The following is a 20,342-nucleotide window of genomic DNA, read 5'->3' on the forward strand; positions in this document are numbered from 1 at the left end:
AAAAACAGTGCGTGGAGTCCCTCCGCGCAGAAGAAGTGATACTTCATAATAAGTTAGCTATGCAGCTAAATTCATAGCGTTAAATACAAGCTATGCAGCTAACTTCATAGCGTTAGACTTTAACGCTGTCAGTTGGAAGTCGCATAAGAAGTTTCACTTCAAAAATATTTTGAAGATTACTTTTATAAGCCTAAATGCAGTGAAATTGTATATTTCAATGTTTTCAAATTGTTACATATTATTTAAATTAAATCAAGTCATCAGTGAATAATATCGTTTAGTTTTATCAGAAAATATTAGTAAAATATTATGTATTTATCAGAATAGGTAGGGGTTATCACAAGAATCCTTTTGACGGAGTCAAGTATAACGTTTCCTAAATTATCGAACTATCGTTACAAATAACATAATTAAACAATCCCATAATTTCACGGTTTAGACTCACTTGTTTTAGTCACTCGCGCGACATATTTAATGTTAGTATGTCTCACAACAGTTTAAATTCAAATAACATAATCTATACAAAGGTGAAAAAAAACTTTTTTTTACACTGTTACCCAGCAAAAAAACGGTTTTTGCTGGCCTTTTTTATTTAAATTTAAAATTCATTGGTATTGGTAAACTAACCTTTCGTGAATACATTACTCCTTAAGAGGCCGGTGTCGATTTTAGTCGCAAAAATGTAAAATTGATAGATTTAGTCCGTGAAATAGTACACCTTTTGTTACCTAATTGAAATAACAAGTACTGGTTTCTATTAGCACATCTTCTTATCTTACCTTTTATCAGATCAATTTTTTGAAAACAGACTCACTAAATGTTTGCTTTTCTGATGGACGTTTAGGTAAACGCGCGTAAAGCAATGATTTTGTCGCTCTTATTTGTAAATTTCGTAAATTTTGGACTGCTAAACATTGTAATTTTGTATTACACATATCCTGTACTTGACGTTTATCAGACTACATTTTTATTATTATGACTTTGAAGTAGTGTGAATGAAAGTTAGACGAAATCAATTTTCTCCAGAAATTACTTCAAAACAAGTGACAATTTCTCTGAAAATCGACTTAATTTCAACGTAATTTTGATACTTAAACAATCTACAACATTTGCTGAAACTATTCTTATACATCAATTTGTATAATTTGCCACCATGATTTTTTGATGAATTTTTAAAAACTGCCCCTTCTCTTCATGCATTACCGGTGACGCACGCTCGCTACCTCATTATTAAAATGCAAGATGAGAAGACGTGCTAATAGAAATCAATACTTGTTATTTAGATATTACGCAACAAAACGTGTATAATTTCAACGACTAAATCTATCAATTTTACATTTTTGCTCCAAAATCGACTACGGCCTCTTAAGAGTTCTTCGAAAGGCTGACGTAATAACCCCTTAAGAGTTTATTACACGGTTGCCGGGCACTTTTTGTAGGGAGGTTGACCGGCCTTCCTACAAAAAGTCCCCAGAGACCGTGTAGATGTAATAAGCGCTTTATGATATAAATCTTCAAATCATTACTGTAAGTATACATTTATGGCGCTATTCATAAATGAGTTACTGGCCTGAATTAGCTATGAATCTGTCATTTTGACATATGTATTTGTAAGACAGGAATAAAACATTTAACTAAATCAGGCCCGTAGTTTTATGAATAAGGGGTTAGAGGGCTAACGCGTATGAATTCGCCGCTAGGGGCGCTAGTGTAGATGGTGGTCTTTTCCATAGTTCGAAATGTCAAATGTCACTTGTCACTTCAATGACTGACAGCTGTTATTTAGTCTTTTGGACCACCATCAACAGAGGCGCCAACTGGTGAGCAAAAAAACGATAGCCCTCATTGGGTAGTGTTAGCTTTGAAATGAAATAATTAAATACAGTGTACATATTTGTTATGACAGACAGATCGACGATAAGAAACCTTCACGAATATTAAAATATTTACATTTACTCCTACGCAATTCCTAAGATTCCAAAAAATATAACTAATAAACTACTTTAAAAAATCAGTCATTTTAAGCGCAAAAAATCTTAAAAATTAGGTACTACAATGATTCTGCACTTAAACATCATGAGTGATAGGGATTTCATAAAATGCTTTGTTGTTTATTTTTCGACATCAAAATTGTGTGATTAATCAGGTTTTTTTTAGTTTGATAACTATTTCCATACCTTAACAATTCATAACAGTCACGCATTGTGCGAAATATTTTGTGCGAAATACTAGGAACGTTATGAACAAGCCAAACTAAATAAGGTAAGGTACAGACGTAAATGATGATGGCTCCAAAATTTGAAAATTCTAAAAATAATGTATGAGAAATGAAAATTTCCATTTTGTTTTTTTGTTAAGAAAAAATTTGAGATCCTTTCCAACGTTTCAGAAACATTTCCGCAACTTGTTCATCTGTATATGTAAATTAATGTTAATTTTTAATATCTGAGTAGGTATAGTTAAGTATTTTATGGAGAAACTTTTGATAGGAAACTGATCATAGGCAGTGCTCCTTCAAATTAATAGGCCTAATTTACAAAGCCAGAGACAAAAAAAAACTAAGCTTCTGAACATTTTAAATATCGAAACTAGCGACCCGCCCCGGCTTCGCACGAGTAGTTCAGCTAATTTACACAAAACCTTTACAAATTATACATATAAACCTTTCTCTTGAAACATTATCTATTAAAAAAAACGGCATCAAAATCCGTTGCGTAGTTTTAAAGATCTAAGCATACATAGGGACAGACTGACAGACAGCGGAAAGCGACTTTGTTTTTGTAGTGATGTCAAAATGAGCTTCATGCAGTTGGCATAAGACTATAAAATCATTTGTATTACATATATTGATGTCACGTAATGGCAATAAAAAAGGACACACCTCATTATATTAAGAATTTTGTCCTTGACAAATCGCTTAAGGCTTTTTTATATTACAAATAATAGTCATTTTGTTACTTTTACGTATGTAAACTTCACTTTACGAGTCACGATTGCCTTAAAAACAAAAAAAAAACTATCACTAACCCCGAATAACGGTTACAAAATTCAAAAATCGAACGGTCAACGCTCGACGCTGGTTGGCTGGCGTTAGCCAATCGTAAGGCTGTCAGATCAAGCGCGTAGGGTGTAGAAGGAGGCGAGAAGTGACAGTGACCATGCCATGTGTTTGCTGACGTGAGCTGACGAGTACATGGGCGTGAGCTCGTCTGCGTGCGCCGTATGAGGGCCTCCCAGTGTGTGGAATTGGAATATGTCGCTAACCTGAAACAATAATATGTTTTATTAATAATTAGTATTGTAATAATACAATGCCATTGTTAGTACAGGTAAGTGAATGAACTCAGTTGAAATCAGTGATGCCAGAGCACTGAAAACTAAAATACGACCCCGATCTATGTTACCAAAAAAAGTACAATTTCATTTTTTGTTCCAAAAAACGATATAAACAGCAGAAATAAACGGGTGATTTTTTTCACTGATTATCCACGAAAACGAAATTAGTACGCAAAATAGCCATCAATAGTTTTTTGGTTGGATTGGTACTTTTGTACCTTTGTAAAAAGGTCACAAATTTTTACGCAAATAAATCGTGCTATTTTGGTCTGTCACTATTATTTCTACGCCATTTGAACATATTTTTGAACCTAACATACGAAAAGTACGTAAAATCGTACTAAAATGTACGGTTAGGCCAAAAAGTACGTGTTTAGTACGGTTTTGGGCGAGGTACGTTTTAAGTACGCATGCTGTTCAAAAAGTACGTAAAATCGTACTAAAAGGTACGATCTGGCAACACTGGTTGAAATGATTTAAAGTATACCTCATTCCACCCGTATCGGTTCTTGGCCTGCACGATGGCCTCGTAGACGGCGGCGGGCTGCAGCGCCTTGAGCTCGTGCGACACGCGGTGCGTCAGCGAGCCGGCCGGCGCCGGCGCGGGCAGCACCACGTCGTGCCATCGCCCTGGCTGCTGGAATGACTCGTTTATCTGCAATAAATAAATATTATAGGTCAATTTTACACAAATCGACATAGTCCCACAGTAAGTTCAATAAGTGTAAGGCCTGAGTGGATGCTCGCTCGGCGGGGCGTGCAGCGTGGCGTCGGGCTCCTATACGTTTGCATTTGTTTAACATGCACGCCGCACGCCCCGCCCCGCTGCACGCTCAACTCGAGCGTCCACTCAGGCTTGTATAATAGGCCCTGGCAGGCAGTGATGCCAGAGCACTGAAAACTAAAATACGACCCCGATCTATATTATATTACCAAAAAAAGTACAATTTCATTTTTTGTTCCAAAAAACGATATAAACAGCAGAAGTGTTTTAGAAACTGGTGATTTTTAGGGTTCCGTGCCCAAAGAGTAAAAACGGGACCCTATTACTAAGACTCCGCTGTCCGTCTATCCGTCCGTCTGTCCGTCTGTCTTTCACCAGGCTGTATCTCATGAACTGTGATAGCTAGACAGTTGAAATTTTCACAGATGATGTATTTCTGTTGCCGCTATAACAACAAATACTAAAAACAGAATAATATAAATATTTAAATGGGGCTCCCATACAACAAACGTGATTTTTTTGCTGTTTTTTCCGTAATGGTACGGAACCCTTCTTGCGTGAGTCCGACTCGCACTTGGCCGACTTTTTTAACTGATTATCCACGAAAACTAAATTAGTACGCAAAATAGTAAGGTACAAAAATACCAATCCAAAAAAGGTCACAATCTTTTACGCAAATAAATCGTGCTTTTTTGGTCTGTCACTATTATTTTTACGCCATTTTAACATATTTTTGAACCGCTCATACGAAAGTACGTAAAATCGTACTAAAATATACGGTTTGGCCAAAAAGTACGTGTTTGGTACGGGGTTCGTTTTAAGTACGCATCCTGTTCAAAAAGTACGTAAAATCGTACTAAAAGGTACGATCTGGCAACACTGCTGGCAGGTGCAGATACTGACCGCGAGCTGTCGGTACAGCAGCCGCAGCTCGTCGAGCGGCGGGTAGCTGTCCACGCTGAAGGCGAGCGTGTAGACGCGCGGTGCGCGCGCGAGCGGCGGCGACGTGAAGCGCGCGGGCCCCGGCCGCCCCGACACCTCCACGTGCTGCCGCGCGCGGCCCAGGCTGTTGTCCGCCACGCAACTGAAATCAGATTGCTACATGTTAGAGGCAAAGAGAATTAAGAAGACATAGAGTGCTCACTCCATACCAAAAATACTATTTTTTTCGTAGTCTACATCTAGCGTCAAGTAGCGGAACTCTCAGTACCGCCACTCGACAATACATCTTTAGAAATAGAGAAAGCTCAATGTTAGCAATTTTCAGCGAATATTATAACCGGATTAACCGGAACTCTATTTTAAACTCCTTCTGCTTATAATATTATAGTTATAAATTGTTGAGCAATACACTTTTCGTCACGACACGTGTGACATCTTTTGTCGAGTAGCAGTACTGATTGTTTCGCTACTTGATGATAGCTAGACTACGAAAATAATAGTCTTTTTGGTAACAAAATCGGATGTATTGAGTGAACACTATGTCTTCTTAATTTTCTTTGTTAGAGGTTAATTAGGACAAAATCAATAACTCGTGGGGACAGAACACAAAGCATCGTAGCATTTTTTTTCGGTTGACGTTTGTACGATGTACGAGGCGTCTTGGCCTCGTGGCGATTTTCATCGTTCGCTGCTGAGTGACATTATTCAGTCTGTTACCGACGTCACCGTTAAAACGTTCGGTAAATTTTATTTCAGGAACGGGAGTTTCAATTCAATAGTTCACTGCTGATTTTCACATACATTTTGTGAAACTTTCTTCAAAGGTCTCCGTGATTCTGAGTCGAGTGTTGATTGTTTTTGAAAATAAGTAAATTTACACATTTATCTGAAAACCCCATGATACAGCTGGCTATTTGCTAACGCACCTGTAGTTCCCGAAGTCCTCTGGTTGCACGTTGGCGATGAGAAGCGTGTGGTTGTTCCCGCGGGCCGCCATCGTCACCCGCTCCGACGCGCTCAGCGGGAACGAGTTCTGGTACCAGGATACCTGGAAAAGAGTTCAATTTTAAAATTAAATTTTGCGATTTATATCGTAGCCGTTCTCGTTTCAGCGCCATCTGTCGTGGTATGGATGTACATTACGGGGTCGAACAACTCGTATAAACTTCTAGCCATAGCTGTATTTAATCATCGAGCTGAATGATTACATAGGTATACAGATTACAGAGTAAGAGTATGACTTAAGCGCACGAAGAAGCAACTTTTTTGACCATCTTGCAGTTGGTGGTTCAACCTGCTATAAGTACGAAAAAAGAACACTAATTCCAAAATCTCGCTGTCATTACATGATTTTGTGCTAATGCCGAAAATGCTAGGCGTCCATAGGCTACGGTGACTGCGTACCTTCAGGCGGGCCGTATGCTTGTTTGCCACAGATGAGGTATAAAAAAATGCTGTATTGTATGACAGAAAAACAAGCCTCGCCTTAAATTGTGCGAGCATATTTATTATTTAAAAATAAGACTAATGGAGCTGATTGAGAGTGGAAGCCCACCTCTGCCGGAGGGTCGGCCAGCACGGTGTACAGCAGCTCCGCTCTAAACCCTTCCCCGGTGTGTACCCAGGATCTCTCTACTGTTGTCTCTGGAGGATCTGGAAGGCTAACTAAATCATTCAGAGTGGAAGGCCACCTCTGCCGGAGGGTCGGCCAGCGTGCTGCATAGCAGTTCCGCTCGGAACCCTTCCCCTGTGTGCACCCAGGATCTCTTCACTGTGATCTCTGTAGGATCTGGAAGGGAAACAAAATCAGTGACAGCCCACCGCTACCTGAGGGTCGGCCAGCACGGTGCACAGCGGTTCCGCTCGGAACCCTTCCCCTGTGTGCACCCAGGATCGCTCCACTGTGTCTGGAGGATCTGGAAGGTAAACTAAATCATAGTGAAAGCCCACCTCTGCCGGAGGGTCCGCCAGCACGGTGCACAGCAGTTCCGCTCGGAACCCTTCCCCTGTGTGCACCCAGGATCTCTCCACCGTGATCTCTGGAGGATCTGAAATGTAATGTAAATTATTAGAACTGTGTTGAAATACATTGAGGACAGAGATACAGAACAGCGGATATCGTTAAAATGGAAAGAAAAAAAGAAAATTTCATCATGCATGTTTTCTGAGTTATAAATGTATTCTATATATCTCAGTATATTAAATGATTATAAAGGGGTATCACAGCCACTGAAAAAAATTAAGTTCTTAGTCTTAGACTTATATTCCTATTAACTTCAGGCTGGCCTCTTATAAGTTTAGTACTGAGACACATGCTTTAAAAGAAACATTATTCAGATCTGCGTAACGATGGATGAGATGGTGCTACAGCAAATTAAGGCTTGTGGTTTGGCAGAACTACTAGTGTAATTACGCTGCGTCTTACGTAGGCGAACACGAAGCGAAGCGAAGCGGCGCGGCGCGGCGGGCCCAGGGCGTTCGCGTTCGCAACGAGATCGCCCACGTAGGACACTATAGGTATCAAAGGATAGATTCATTCCGCTCTGCGCCGCTTCGCGTTTGCGTGTTGTTCGCGTACTACGTATAGTACGCTGCGTTAGTTTGTAAGCATGTTTCGAGAATAAACATATGTGGTATTTTCTATAAAAAGGGACCTTATTGTCGATGGCGCTTACGTCATTATTAACGATGCTCCGATATAAATACCATGCCGCGCGACGCTGTGCGGCGTAAGCGCCATCGACAATAAGGTCCCTTTTCATAGAAACTGCCCCATTTTCTTTCATACATTTTGCTCGAACAAATGACCATTGCTTCCAGTTCGAGGCACTTAATGAGGCACAGAAGACTTCTTACATAGCACTTGTAGCTGGAACTCGGTGACGATAGGCGGGCCAACGCCGTTGTCGACAGTGCAGGCGTACCGTCCCGAATGTCTGCGTTCTAATCGAGCCAGCTGCAGTTGTGGGCCCTCGCCGAGTCGCGCTGTCGCGTTCTGCGCGGTGTGGGGCTGAATCAGACACGAAGATTAACATTGGCAACAACAAGGCAAAGTCAATGGTATATAAGCCCTTTCAATGCCACGAAGGATGAGGAAAATGATGATCACTTTTCGTCGCCGCCCTTTTGCTGCAACGCACACAGCAATCCTACAGTTTATTTTTTAAGTTTTGTTTTTAGGGTTCCGTACCCAAAGGGTAAAAACGGGACCCTATTACTAAGACTCAGCTGTCCGTCTGTCCGTCTGTCTATCTGTCTGTCACCAGGCTGTATCTCATGAACCGTGATAGCTAGACAGTTGAAATTTTCACAGATGATGTATTTCTGTTGCCGCTATAACAACAAATACTAAAAAGTACGGAACCCTCGGTGGGCGAGTCCGACTCGCACTTGGCCGGTTTTTTGTAATACGTTTGTATGAAATTGAATAAATGAAATTATTCTTATTCTAAATTAAGAGTGACAGAGACATGAAATAAAACTATGAATATATTGAATTTATAATACATCCTGACGTTTCGAACCCTTTACAGCGTTCGTGGTCAACGGGTGACGTCGGGATGTATTACAAATTCAATATACGCGATATAATCCGTTTTCATAGTTTTATTTCATGAGTATTTATCGCGGTAACCGAAGACAATATTAGTGACACAGACAGCACTGCCGCTCGCGTTCTGCGGTGGCAGCATGGTTGCATTTTTATCGCCTGTTACTTTCGCACTTACATACTTGTTAGAACGTGACAGACATGGCGACAGGCGATAAAAATGCGACCGTGCTCAGCCCGCCGCTGATCGCTATATGCGGTTCGCGCGTTCAGTTTAGAGCGAAGGAGATATCACTACTGCGTCTCGCTTCGAAGATCCCCTTTCAAAGAAAGAGTTTAAGTTATGGAAGGTAGAGGTAAGGAAATGAATCTTCATGTATGAAAAAGTGACCGTAAAAAACAGTAAATAGGCGGCGCCACCATACACTGATGTTCCTGGACCATACACCTAGTATTTTATATAGATGTGCACCCGTACGACCGTGAGGGACAGAACATATGCAACGCGTCAAAATTAAAAACACGTTTTAACATTCCTGATAACATACCAGAAACAACCTACGTAATTTGGTCGGGTTATTTGCTGCCCCTCCCCCATTTCATCTCTACTATGGATGGTATAGAAAGGATCGCAATCTCTTATGGCAGAATTGTTGTAAAAGTGACCGCGTTAAGCTTTAAATAATAGTTCCTAATCTCTCCGGTGGCGCTAGTTAGGCTCTGGGACATGAGTATAACATGAACCATATAAGGCAACAAATAACCCGACCAAATTACGTAGGTTGTTTTTGGTAGTATTTCGGTGTATGGTGGCGCCGCCTAATTACTGTTTTTGATGGACACTTTTCATACATAGAGATTTGGCTCCTTTATACAGTCTCCATGATCTCTACATTATTATACCTCTATGGTTCATGTCACAGAGTCTCCTATATATTACAATACTCTTTGATCTCAGAGCCTACCTAGCGCCACCGGAGAGATAAGGAACTATTATTTACAGCTTAAAGCTGGTCACTTTTGCAACAATTCTGCCATAAGCGATTGACATCCTTTCAATACCATCCATAGTTTAAGTTTTCAATGATGAAGTTACCAGTTTATGCCACATGACGCTGGGCACCGGATTGCCGGCGGCGCGGCACTCGAGCACGGCCGCGCCGCCGCGCCGCGCCGCCGCGTGCCGCGACTCCGGCGCCGGCCGCACGCTCGGCGGCACCAGCACCTCCACCGTGTGCACCTGGTCGCGCGCCACGCGGTCCGATATCTGACACACGTAGTCACCTGCGTCCTGTGGAAGACGTGCTACTATTAAAAAAAACCGGACCAAGTGCGAGTCGGACTCGCCCACCGAGGGTTCCTACAAATTTAGCTTTTATGAACAACTTTGGGAAAATATCAAATTATTTTATTAAATATTTTGATTTGTGTTTACACTACTATAATATATTAATTATAAAACTGTAAAAATGACATATATTGTGTCGAAAAAGGAAAAGTGAAGAAGTGGTAAAGGCCGGATGACTGGAGGGCTTCGTCACTTTTTCTTTAATTATATGACGTCTTTTGCACAGCAGTTTATAATTAACTTTTTTTTACAAATTTATAGGTTTTAAATTTTTCCCTGTACCTGTAGTGTAAGATGATATTACTTGCCAAATTTCATATTTCTAGGTTAACGGGAAGTACGATTTAGATACACTTTTTAAGACTTATTTTATCATACAATTTTTTAAAGGAGAAGGTATCTGTATAATACATATATGTTCCTCACTCATGTTACGGATTTCGTGTACCTACTTTTCATGTACATGTGTTATATTTATTTTGTAATAAAACCGTAAAAGCTGTGGTTTTACACGGGTCACGAAAAAATGGGGCAATGGATCGGCGTAATTTAGATGTTTATCTAAAAATACATGGTTCCCGCGGGCTACGTTTCACAATACTTTTATCATGCAGATAAAAGCTAATAATTCATAAACGGTGTTATATCGAATTCCGATAAACTCGGAATTAATGCGTAAATACAGAAACAGTTTTTTTTTCTTTATTAAAGAGCTTTTTCGAGTGAACGGAAATGTCGCCCCAGAAACAGAATAGATACCTAGTATGGGTATGCGCTGGCCGGAGAATTGAGGTGAATGATTACACACACAGCTAGGTTTATAACTATGTAGTGTACAGTAATGGACTTTTCCCCTCACTAGCTCGGAAAGCCGTCTTTTATCCTTTAAAACAAGCGGGGAAAAACGCATTTTATCCACTAGTGGGGAAAGTAATTTGACCTTGGATGGAGCATGTTTAAGTAGCTTTTGACAGATAACAAAACGTAAAACGCTCATTATAATGGTTTGTTCGATATTAATTATCATTAAATAAATGGTTTGAGTATTTAATAAAAAATACCAAATTTAGCTTTATTTAATTATTTTGTCATAAATTTTAAAATTCCATAAAAACCTTTGTTCTTTTATAAATGATGTTGATCATAATTCTGAACGGACAAGTTGAGTCGATGCAATTTCAAAACGCATCATTGACATTTCATACGTCAGAAGTGTCAACATTGTCAACAAAAATTTTACTTAAAAACTTCTTACGTAAAAGTACAGAATTTCCAGTTTTTTATAATATCGTAAAAAAATGAGTGATTCCAGTTGATGAAGATGATCTAACGCCTGTGGATGTTGCACTTTCCTCGCTATAGTGAGGGGAAAAGTTTTGTGTTACACACGGGTGCAAATGTATTTTACTTCTCGTGTGTTAAAACACTCGCTACGCTCAGGATTATATTTTAGAACCACTCGCTTCGCTCGTGGTTCAACTATAGAATCCTTTCGCTTGCTCGTGTTTCAATACCACACTCGCGGGTAAAATACAACTTTGCACCCTTGTATAATAAATAACTATTAATTGTTGAGCCATTTAGGGAACCTACTTTACATTGGACATTATTTCACATGACATCTTTCAGCGCACCGTATCCTTCCTGTTTGAAAACTACTATACATATTAAGCGAGGCGTAGACTAGCAAAAACTTGCATGCAATTTACGTTACATTGCCGACTACTAAGGTAAAGTGGGTAAACTGCATTCAAAAGTTTGATCAGATACCGCAATGCAAAGAGAATATATACGATAGAGGGGTACTGTCATAGTACATTTTGTAGTCACAGTAAATTTACTACCATCTATCGACATACGATTAAAACTAAAATTTTACATAGGTATCAAAAATATATATATTATTATTATTATTTATTTTGATACACAAGCAGCTCTTGTACTTTTGAAAGTTCTAAAATGTGTATCATGTGTAATGTGTATGTGACTATGTGTATATATATATGGATAAATATTTTTTTAATTTGTATTTATTATTTTTATATGATTTTGACCCATGTTCTTTCACTGATATGTGTTAAAATTGTTCAATAACAAACGAAACCGTCAACGCCATCTAAACGAGAATAGGCCAAAGGTTGGTATTGGTGGTAGCGTCATCTGTGCGAGATTCATATTTTCTTGATTTCCGAGGCACGTTTCTTCCTTAGACTTTCATCTTATACGGTGTTATATCGGGTCTTTGCGCAATGTATCTAATTGAAATTGGATGCAAGTTCTTATTAGTTTAAAGCGAGGTTTAGACTAGCAAGAACTTGCATGCAATTTACGTTACATTGCCGACTACTAAGGTAAACTGCATTCAAAATGTTTATCAGATACCGCGATGTAACGAAAATTGCATGCAAGTTCTTATTAGTTTAAAGCGAGGTTTAGACTAGCATGAACTTGCATGCAATTTACGTTACATTGCCGACTACTAAGGTAAACTGCATTCAAAATGTTTATCAGATACCGCGATGTAAAGAAAATTGCATGCAAGTTCTTATTAGTTTAAAGCGAGGTTTAGACTAGCAAGAACTTGCATGCAATTTACGTTACATTGCCGACTACTAAGGTAAACTGCATTCAAAATGTTTATCAGATACCGCGATGTAACGAAAATTGCATGCAAGTTCTTGCTAGTCTAAACATCGCTTTATTCTCGCTTTATATTCATATTCATATTCATTTTATTTGGTTATATTTAATTACATGTCAACATTAAGATAAAATAACAACAACATGTCTTTAGGAACATAAGTAACATGACACAGTGTGCGTGACCACGACTGGTGCTGTTAATCAAAGGTGTATTTTTACTTTTATTTGCCATTAAATAAATTGATTCGGCCCCGCGACGGCCATAAACTAAAAAATGATTTTCCTTTGAGCGTACAATCTGAAATGAGATCAAGATGGCTGATGGAAGGGAATTTGATTCGAATCATTTAAACCTTCAACGGTTAACGATTTTTTGGACTTATATTGTGGTATACCTACAAAGGTAAAAAACGATTTGATGAATATTATTAGGTACTGTAAAGATTTGTATTTGCATTTAAATTAACCCTAATGTTAAAAACCGGCCAAGTGCGAGTCGGACTCGCCCACCGAGGGTTCCGTACTTTTTAGTATTTGTTGTTATAGCGGCAACAGAAATACATCATCTGAGAAAATTTCAACTGTCTAGCTATCACGGTTCATGAGTTACAGCCTGGTAACAGACAGATAGACGGACAGCGGAGTCTTAGTAATAGGGTCTCGTTTTTACCCTTTGGGTACGGAACCCTACAAAACAGCCTTCTGGAACTAAAGACGGCTATTTATAGCCCCCATTAACGTAGGTAATTTGAGATTTAGGTATTATGATTGACACCACGTCGATTTGAAGTTTAGGTAGATGTATTGTGTGAATGTGGTATTTTGAGAAATAAAACTAGGCTTTCTAGGAGTCCATCCCGTTTAGAGATCTAGAAATTATGGTAGGTAATAATAATAAGAACAGTTTTAAACCGATTTCAATTAGTGCACATTGTGAGGTGAGGTTTTGGTGACTGCAAATACTTGACTTTATACACCTGTGGAGCGAAATGACTCTGCAGCTCATAAATAAGCCCAATAAAACGTCAAAACCATCAAATTATCGAAGAAAACATAATAAAAAGACAATTTCGCTGTACAAAAAGATGGCGGGCCAAAATTGCGGAAAATCGTACCTCAGTGTTGCCACACATAAAAAATAACGAGCGACGGAGCACCACAAAGGTTTTTATGTGGCGATTATCATATTTTTGCCTGACAATTACCGTTTAGATGTCTGCTTTGCATTTTTTAAGCTATAAAAAAACGTGCGTTTGTTTTGGAAGTCCCTGGGTGCCTGGGTGGGTACCGAGTTGTGACATTTTGTTTTTAAGGTTATAGTTGACGTTTGACGTTGTTGATTTAATTAACTTTTTATTAGGGTTTGTTCTTCCGGTTCGCCATCTTGATAGTAGCCTCGTGATAAATTACTTTGTTTTTTGCTCATTAATATTGTTTAAAGTGTAATATCGATAGCTTTATTATACAGTAATCTAATGTAGTAGTGTGCAGTGAATGGAGAATTAATCTCAAAGCGTGTTTAACCACCATTTTGGAGTCAACGGCCGGTAGTCCACGTGCTTCTCGTAAAATCCAGCTATCGGTTTTACGAGTCAACTACAAATAATAACTACCGAACAACGTCGTGCTCTAAGAGCATTTGGTATTTCTACCTCTAACCGTGTCTGGCTAGAGCCCTAGAAGCCCATTATTTTATTATTTACCGTACACTGGCTGAAATATTAATTCGATCCCACGTGGATCCCACTTTGACGTTGGCGAAATCATCGACAGTATCGATGGAGCCATACTACCTAAAGATTGATTGATTAGGGTTTGTTTTCAGAACTTAGACTTTATGAAGAAACGGTTGTACTGTTTATTATACTTGATTTTTTTAATGATTTTACCATTAAAATATTAAATACGTTGGCGGGATGATATCAGTTTTCCGACAATGTCTTAACTTCGCCGATAACTGACTTGGTCAATACCGACATGCTGACAGATTTGTCCACCAGACACAATACATCTGCTAGACTTAAGTGTATAAGTTTGTGCGTCTTCTGTCTGACCATCTGTATGTTATATCCCTAGCTATTAACAACGCAACAATAAGAAAGTCAACCCTTCTAACGGCGTCGTTATACTTATGAAACTGACGTTCCATATGTATGAAGGCGGTTCGACGCCCGCGTGACATATGCTATGCCTCATTTGAATGCAGGCTCAATCAACTACTTAGTTTGTTATTGTTGGTCACGACGAAAGTGCGAATGTTTGTCTAGGGCTTAGTATATTATAATCCATACTAGCTTTTGCCCACGACTTCATCTGCGCGGACTTAGTAACAGCAGCTAAAGTAAGTATAGCGCCTGGAAAAATTCTCATAGCAATCTAAATTTGAGCATATTATGCACACAAATTAGCAGGCACTTCGTTAATTAATGGATAATCCATACTAATATTATAAGTACGAAAGTCTGTCTGTCAGTCTGTGTGTTACCTCTTCACGCTTAAACAGCTGAACCGATTTAGTTGAAATTTGGTATACAGATAGTTTGAGTCCCGGGGAAGGACATAGGATACTTTTTATCCCAGAAGTCACCCCTCAAGGGGGTGAAAAGGGGGGTGGAAATTTGTATGGGGAATCAATAACCGCTGAATCGATTAGATGAAACTTGGTATAGGGATAGTTTGAGCTGTGGGAAAGGATATAGAATAACTTTTATCCCCGAAATCATCCCTTAAGGGTGTAAAAAATGGGGTGGAAATGTATAGTGTGGACCAATTTGGGGATGAAAAAAGGATGTATTAAAAAGCAGATTTGTTTAAGAATTAAGGTACCCAAATTACTAATTCCACGCAGACGAAGTCGCGGGCAAAAGCTAGTAATAAATACGAAAGTCTGTCTGTCTGTCTGTGTGTTACCTCTTCACGCTTAAACCGCTGAACAGATTTAGTTGAAATTTGGCATAGAGATGGTTTGAGTCCCGGGGAAGGACATAGGATACTTTTTATCCCAGAACTCACCCTTCAAGGGGGTGAAAAGGGGGGTGGAAATTTGTATGGGGAATCAATAACCGCTGAACCGATTTAGATGAAACTTGGTATGGGGATAGTTTGAGCTGTGGGGAAGGATATAGAATAATTTTTATCCCCGAAACCACTTAAGGGTGTAAAAATGGGGTGGAAATTTATAGTGGACCAATTTGGGGGTGAAAAAAAAGGATGGATTTGAAAGCAGATTTGTTTAACAATTATGAAACCAAATTAATAATTCCACGCAGACGAAGTTGCGGGCACAAGCTAGTAATATTATAAATACGAGTCTGTTTGTGTGTTACCTCTCCACGCTTAAACCGCTGAACCGATTTAGTTGAAGTTTGGCATAGAGATAGTTTGAGTCAGGGAAGGACATAGGATAGTTTTTATGTCGGAAATCATCCCTAAAGAGAGTGAAAAGGGGGGTGAAACTGAGAGATTTCACGAATTGCCTGATAATTGATGTCAAGCTTATGCTCAAATTGAATGATTGCTATTACACTTTATCCAGGCGCTAAACTTACTCTAGCTGCTGTTACTGATTCCACGCAAACGAAGTTGCGGGCAAAAGCTAGTGCTGTTATAATGTGGCTTATTAATTAGGCCAATAATAATTAATTATGGGCATTAGGTAGTCCATCGCGGTTCAACGCGTAAACGCGGCTGCCATCATCATCTTCCTCGCGTTGTCCCGGCTCATGGGAGCCTGGGGTCCGCTTGGCAACTAATCCCAAGAATTGGCGTAGGCACTAGTTTTTAGGAAAGCGACTACCACCTGACCTTCCCACCCAGAGGGGAAACTAGGCCTTGTTGGGATTAGTCCGGTTTCCTCACGACGATGTTTTCCTTCACCGAAAAGCGACTGGTAACTAGTGCTTTTTACTTTTCCCATTTATTTAAATTTATATTTGTTCCAATTCATGACTACTTATTGATGAGTGTTAATATTAGTTTCCTTTAAACGTCGTAATCAACATAAAAACCTACTGTTAATGTAAGAATACGAAAAAAATACATATTTTATAATTTAATTACTTACCTCATCATCATTATAACACGTTTATTTTTTAATATTGTATATTGAAAAACCGTTCTTAATAAGTTGTCTGAATGGAACGGAATAGCTGCCGAAACGCCTGTCAAAGAAGGCGTTTTTTCTTACTTATACTTCCTACGTTTCAAGTTTCCAAAGTTTTTATTCCTTACTTGTTGTTTTTATTATTTTTTCGCAACTGTATTAAAAAACTACATACTTTCCGCACTAGCATCGAAATGTACTATTATTTGTCAATTAATTAGGTATACCCCTCCGGGAAATAGGCGTGATTATATGTATGTAATTAGGTATTTATTTTTAATACCTGTGTCTGTCTGTTGCATCGTAGCTATCAAACGGATGAACCTATGCGGTTTTTTACGTGTATGCGAGTTTCTTTGCTATGTTAGTTAAAAATCGATTCAGCGGTATTTAGCGTAGGGTTTTTTTTTTAAATCTAATAGTTTTATAATTACTTATGTCTTGGAATAAAACTATGAAAACGGATTATATCGCGTATATTGAATTTATAATACATCCCGACGTTTCGAACTCTTTACAGCGTTCGTGGTCAATATGTTCCGAGTATAATATGTTTTGAAAAGATGTGTCCCGCCGAGTTTGTTGCCGGTCCCATATTGGGATACCCTCCTACAATTTAGGAGGGATTTAAATCTTCTCGGGTCTGAGGTGTAGGGTTGGAGCCGGCGTAGTTTTTATTGCGTATATATATATCTTTACTTGAAAATAATTGTAGTGTATAACTAGCCTTATGAACCGATTTTGCATGTACAACCAGCCTTACAGTTTATAGTCTATGGTGGTTCATTATTTTTAGTATGCGGGTATTTTTCTATTTTGTAGTTTTTCCTCAGTCACCCGTTGACCACGAACGCTGTAAAGGGTTCGAAACGTCGGGATGTATTATAAATTCAATATACGCGATATAATCCGTTTTCATAGTTTTATTTCATGAGTAACTATTGCGGTAACCGAAGACAATACTTATGTCTTCTTTAGTGGCTGCTCTCAGATATTAAATATTACTTAAATCTCTTATAGGTTTAGTAAGAAATAAGAACTTCGTCGCGTTGTTTGGAAGGGTTTCAAAATGACACCCAGCGGAAACATGGAAGAGACGATCCATTTGTATGAAAATTTGAGACGGTTCGCCGCCTTCTTGATGTATGGCTCATTTAAATAAAGCTTTGAATAAAGTGCCCAATTTCGCACCGGACGCTGCGATGCCTTGAAAAATTGAGGTGTCAAGTTTATGAGAGATATTATATGGCACGGGATCATTATACTACTTTACTCGTATACTAATACCTAGTACTGTCCAGGCGCGGATCCACCGTTGTGGGCACGATGGGCATGCCCACAACCCTAATTGAGTTCCCGAGTAAAATTACGCCGATTTTTCGTACACGCAAGTTGGCATAATATTGATACGCGGATTTAGAGCATCCACATCCACTGATGATCACGATCCTCAGTCATGAGGGAGCGACCACAGAGAGAGAGAGAATATCAGCTGGCCACAGAGTCCTAATTATTTGCAAGAATATAGATTATTTACTAACAGGGGCAATTATTTTTAGCTTATGGGAGTTATGGGTCTTATAAATCTTAAACATTCACAAATATTAGTACAATTTCCTTTCTGCAAAACATTGGTAGGGGAATCATTAGGGGGGTACCCCTAATACACAACACATGTGACGTCACACTTATACGGTCTATTGAGATCGGGATGATCGTTTAAGAGTCATGATTGTTCATGAGCGAGTTCGTACTCTGACTCGTACTTGCCGATTTTCGTGTGGCTGTGACCACAACCTTTTTTGGAGGCTGGATCCGCGCCTAGTACTGTCCGCGCGCGAATTCCGTGCACGGCTGAGGAATGTTAGGAATGTTGGGCGTCATGACAAAGTAATGGCAAAGATAGATATAACTCCGTAATACATGGATACAGTCCTTAGAATCACATACTTATTTCTGATTTCTAAGGACATTTGACATCATTCCGTTTTTGGTCACACTTTTGAATAAATTGTAGTAGTTGAAACTGTACAATACTATTATTAATTAATTTTAATGAATAGTTTTATTCGAATGTCAGTGCAGTGCTTATGTAATCATATAATATATTTATGGTTACTATAGGTATACAAAAAAGGTGTCACATTTCATAGGTACTAAAGCCATAGCCTACCATCTTAATGGCGTACAATATTTGTTACTTAAAGCAAAGATAGATATAACTCCGTAATAGATGGATACAGTCTAAGGAAAAAACGTGCCTCGAAAATCACGAAAATTTGATTCTCGATCAGATGGCGCCACTAGCTTTCTTATTATATCTTCTTTGGTGATGGTGACTGGTGTCATTTTGTAAGTACGGGCGCGGCGCACACCCCCCACTTCCTCGACCTCCGAATGCACGGAATTGGCGCGCGGACAGTACCTAGGCTTATGTTTATTTTTACAGTACATCTGGTGCTCCATTACGACACCCTGTGTTGTAATAAGCACATTACGAAACTAAGTCGAAAATTTAGGGCCATGTGTATAAAACGTTGTACGATACACGTGCGGTAATTCGCAACTCGTTGCGGATTTCCTATTTTTGGCACTTGTATCGTAAATCTTATACCTTTAAACGAGCCATTCTTATTTTTTTATATATTTCGGGGATCTCGAAAACGGTTCTAACGATTTTGATGAAATTTGCTATACATATGTATAGGGGTTTTCAGAGACGAAAATTTTTTAAAAAGTTTTTATAAATATGTTTTCCGAGTAAAACTCGGTCACCTAGATATTAACTATTAGAACACACAATAAAGGAGTCACATCATATATATTATTTTCAAATGTATGTCCTATTGTTTTAATATCTCGTATTTTATAATGTACTCTTGACGATCATAATATTAATTCTTATATCTATATTGACATAATAATTTATAATGTAATGTAATATTATGAAATAAATAAATATCATATCATATCATATGTGCATGTGGCGCTTGTTATCCTATGAAGAAGGTTTGTGATAAATATTAGTTATGGTTTAGTTTTGGTTGTTATTGAAATTGGTTTTACAACGTTTAATTATTAAGTATGAGACAAACAAGAAAACAATTAACAAATTCTAACTAGGCTTTTAGTTTCCTCAAATGAACTAAGCCTTAAAAATATCAATAAAGCATCTTGCATGTGACATACTGGCGGTACCACATGTTATTGCAACCATTGACGGGTGACCATAAAGCTATCAGTAGTATCAGTACTCAGGACTAGTCCTCGCTAATGTAGGGTGTCCATGTATCTGTACCTGCGGTCCCACATCGGTGATTTGCAGATTATAGCCATCGACGAGACGGAACCTCTCGTCCCGGGTGACCATAAGGCTCGCTGCTGTCAGGACAGCTGGTCCTCGCCGCCAGAGGAGCACCAGGGAACCTGGAGACATTGTTAAATGAAAAAAAAAATCAAACCCTTTTGAGACTCTGATATAGTTTGGCTAGCAAGTACGAGTACATACCGGTTTACTGAGTATGGTACTCTAAGTTTACAATATAATAAATAAAAAATAAACATTTATTTCGGACGATAATACAATCCATATTTTGTTAGTTACAAATATACTTGTAACCTAGTTAAAAAAATACTTACTATAACAAAACTTTACAAGTTAGCAAACATTAATCTAAAACACAAACGTATGCACATA

General features: G+C 38.7%; 2 protein-coding genes across 3 annotated transcripts in view; one reads left to right on the forward strand and one right to left on the reverse strand.

The window, feature by feature from the left end:
- Positions 1–20,342, forward strand: part of LOC134753029 (zinc finger protein 431-like) — a 91,673-nt gene that overhangs the window by 45,571 nt on the left and 25,760 nt on the right. The gene's annotated exons all lie outside the window — the stretch shown is intronic.
- The window catches only part of LOC134753189 (limbic system-associated membrane protein-like), an 81,351-nt gene continuing 64,011 nt past the window's right edge, over positions 3,003–20,342 (reverse strand). For both annotated transcript variants that reach the window (XM_063688990.1, XM_063688989.1), the window contains exons 4-11: positions 19,944–20,071; positions 9,649–9,843; positions 7,859–8,012; positions 6,953–7,050; positions 5,929–6,050; positions 4,964–5,144; positions 3,824–3,991; positions 3,003–3,264 (exon numbers count right to left, since the gene is read on the reverse strand). In XM_063688990.1, coding sequence (XP_063545060.1) covers positions 3,115–3,264; positions 3,824–3,991; positions 4,964–5,144; positions 5,929–6,050; positions 6,953–7,050; positions 7,859–8,012; positions 9,649–9,843; positions 19,944–20,071 — 1,196 coding nt within the window. In that variant the 3' untranslated portion in view covers positions 3,003–3,114. The remainder of the gene's footprint in view (positions 3,265–3,823; positions 3,992–4,963; positions 5,145–5,928; positions 6,051–6,952; positions 7,051–7,858; positions 8,013–9,648; positions 9,844–19,943; positions 20,072–20,342) is intronic.

Source organism: Cydia strobilella, chromosome 26 (genome assembly GCF_947568885.1).
Source record: "Cydia strobilella chromosome 26, ilCydStro3.1, whole genome shotgun sequence".
NCBI classification, from domain to species: Eukaryota; Metazoa; Arthropoda; class Insecta; order Lepidoptera; family Tortricidae; genus Cydia; species Cydia strobilella.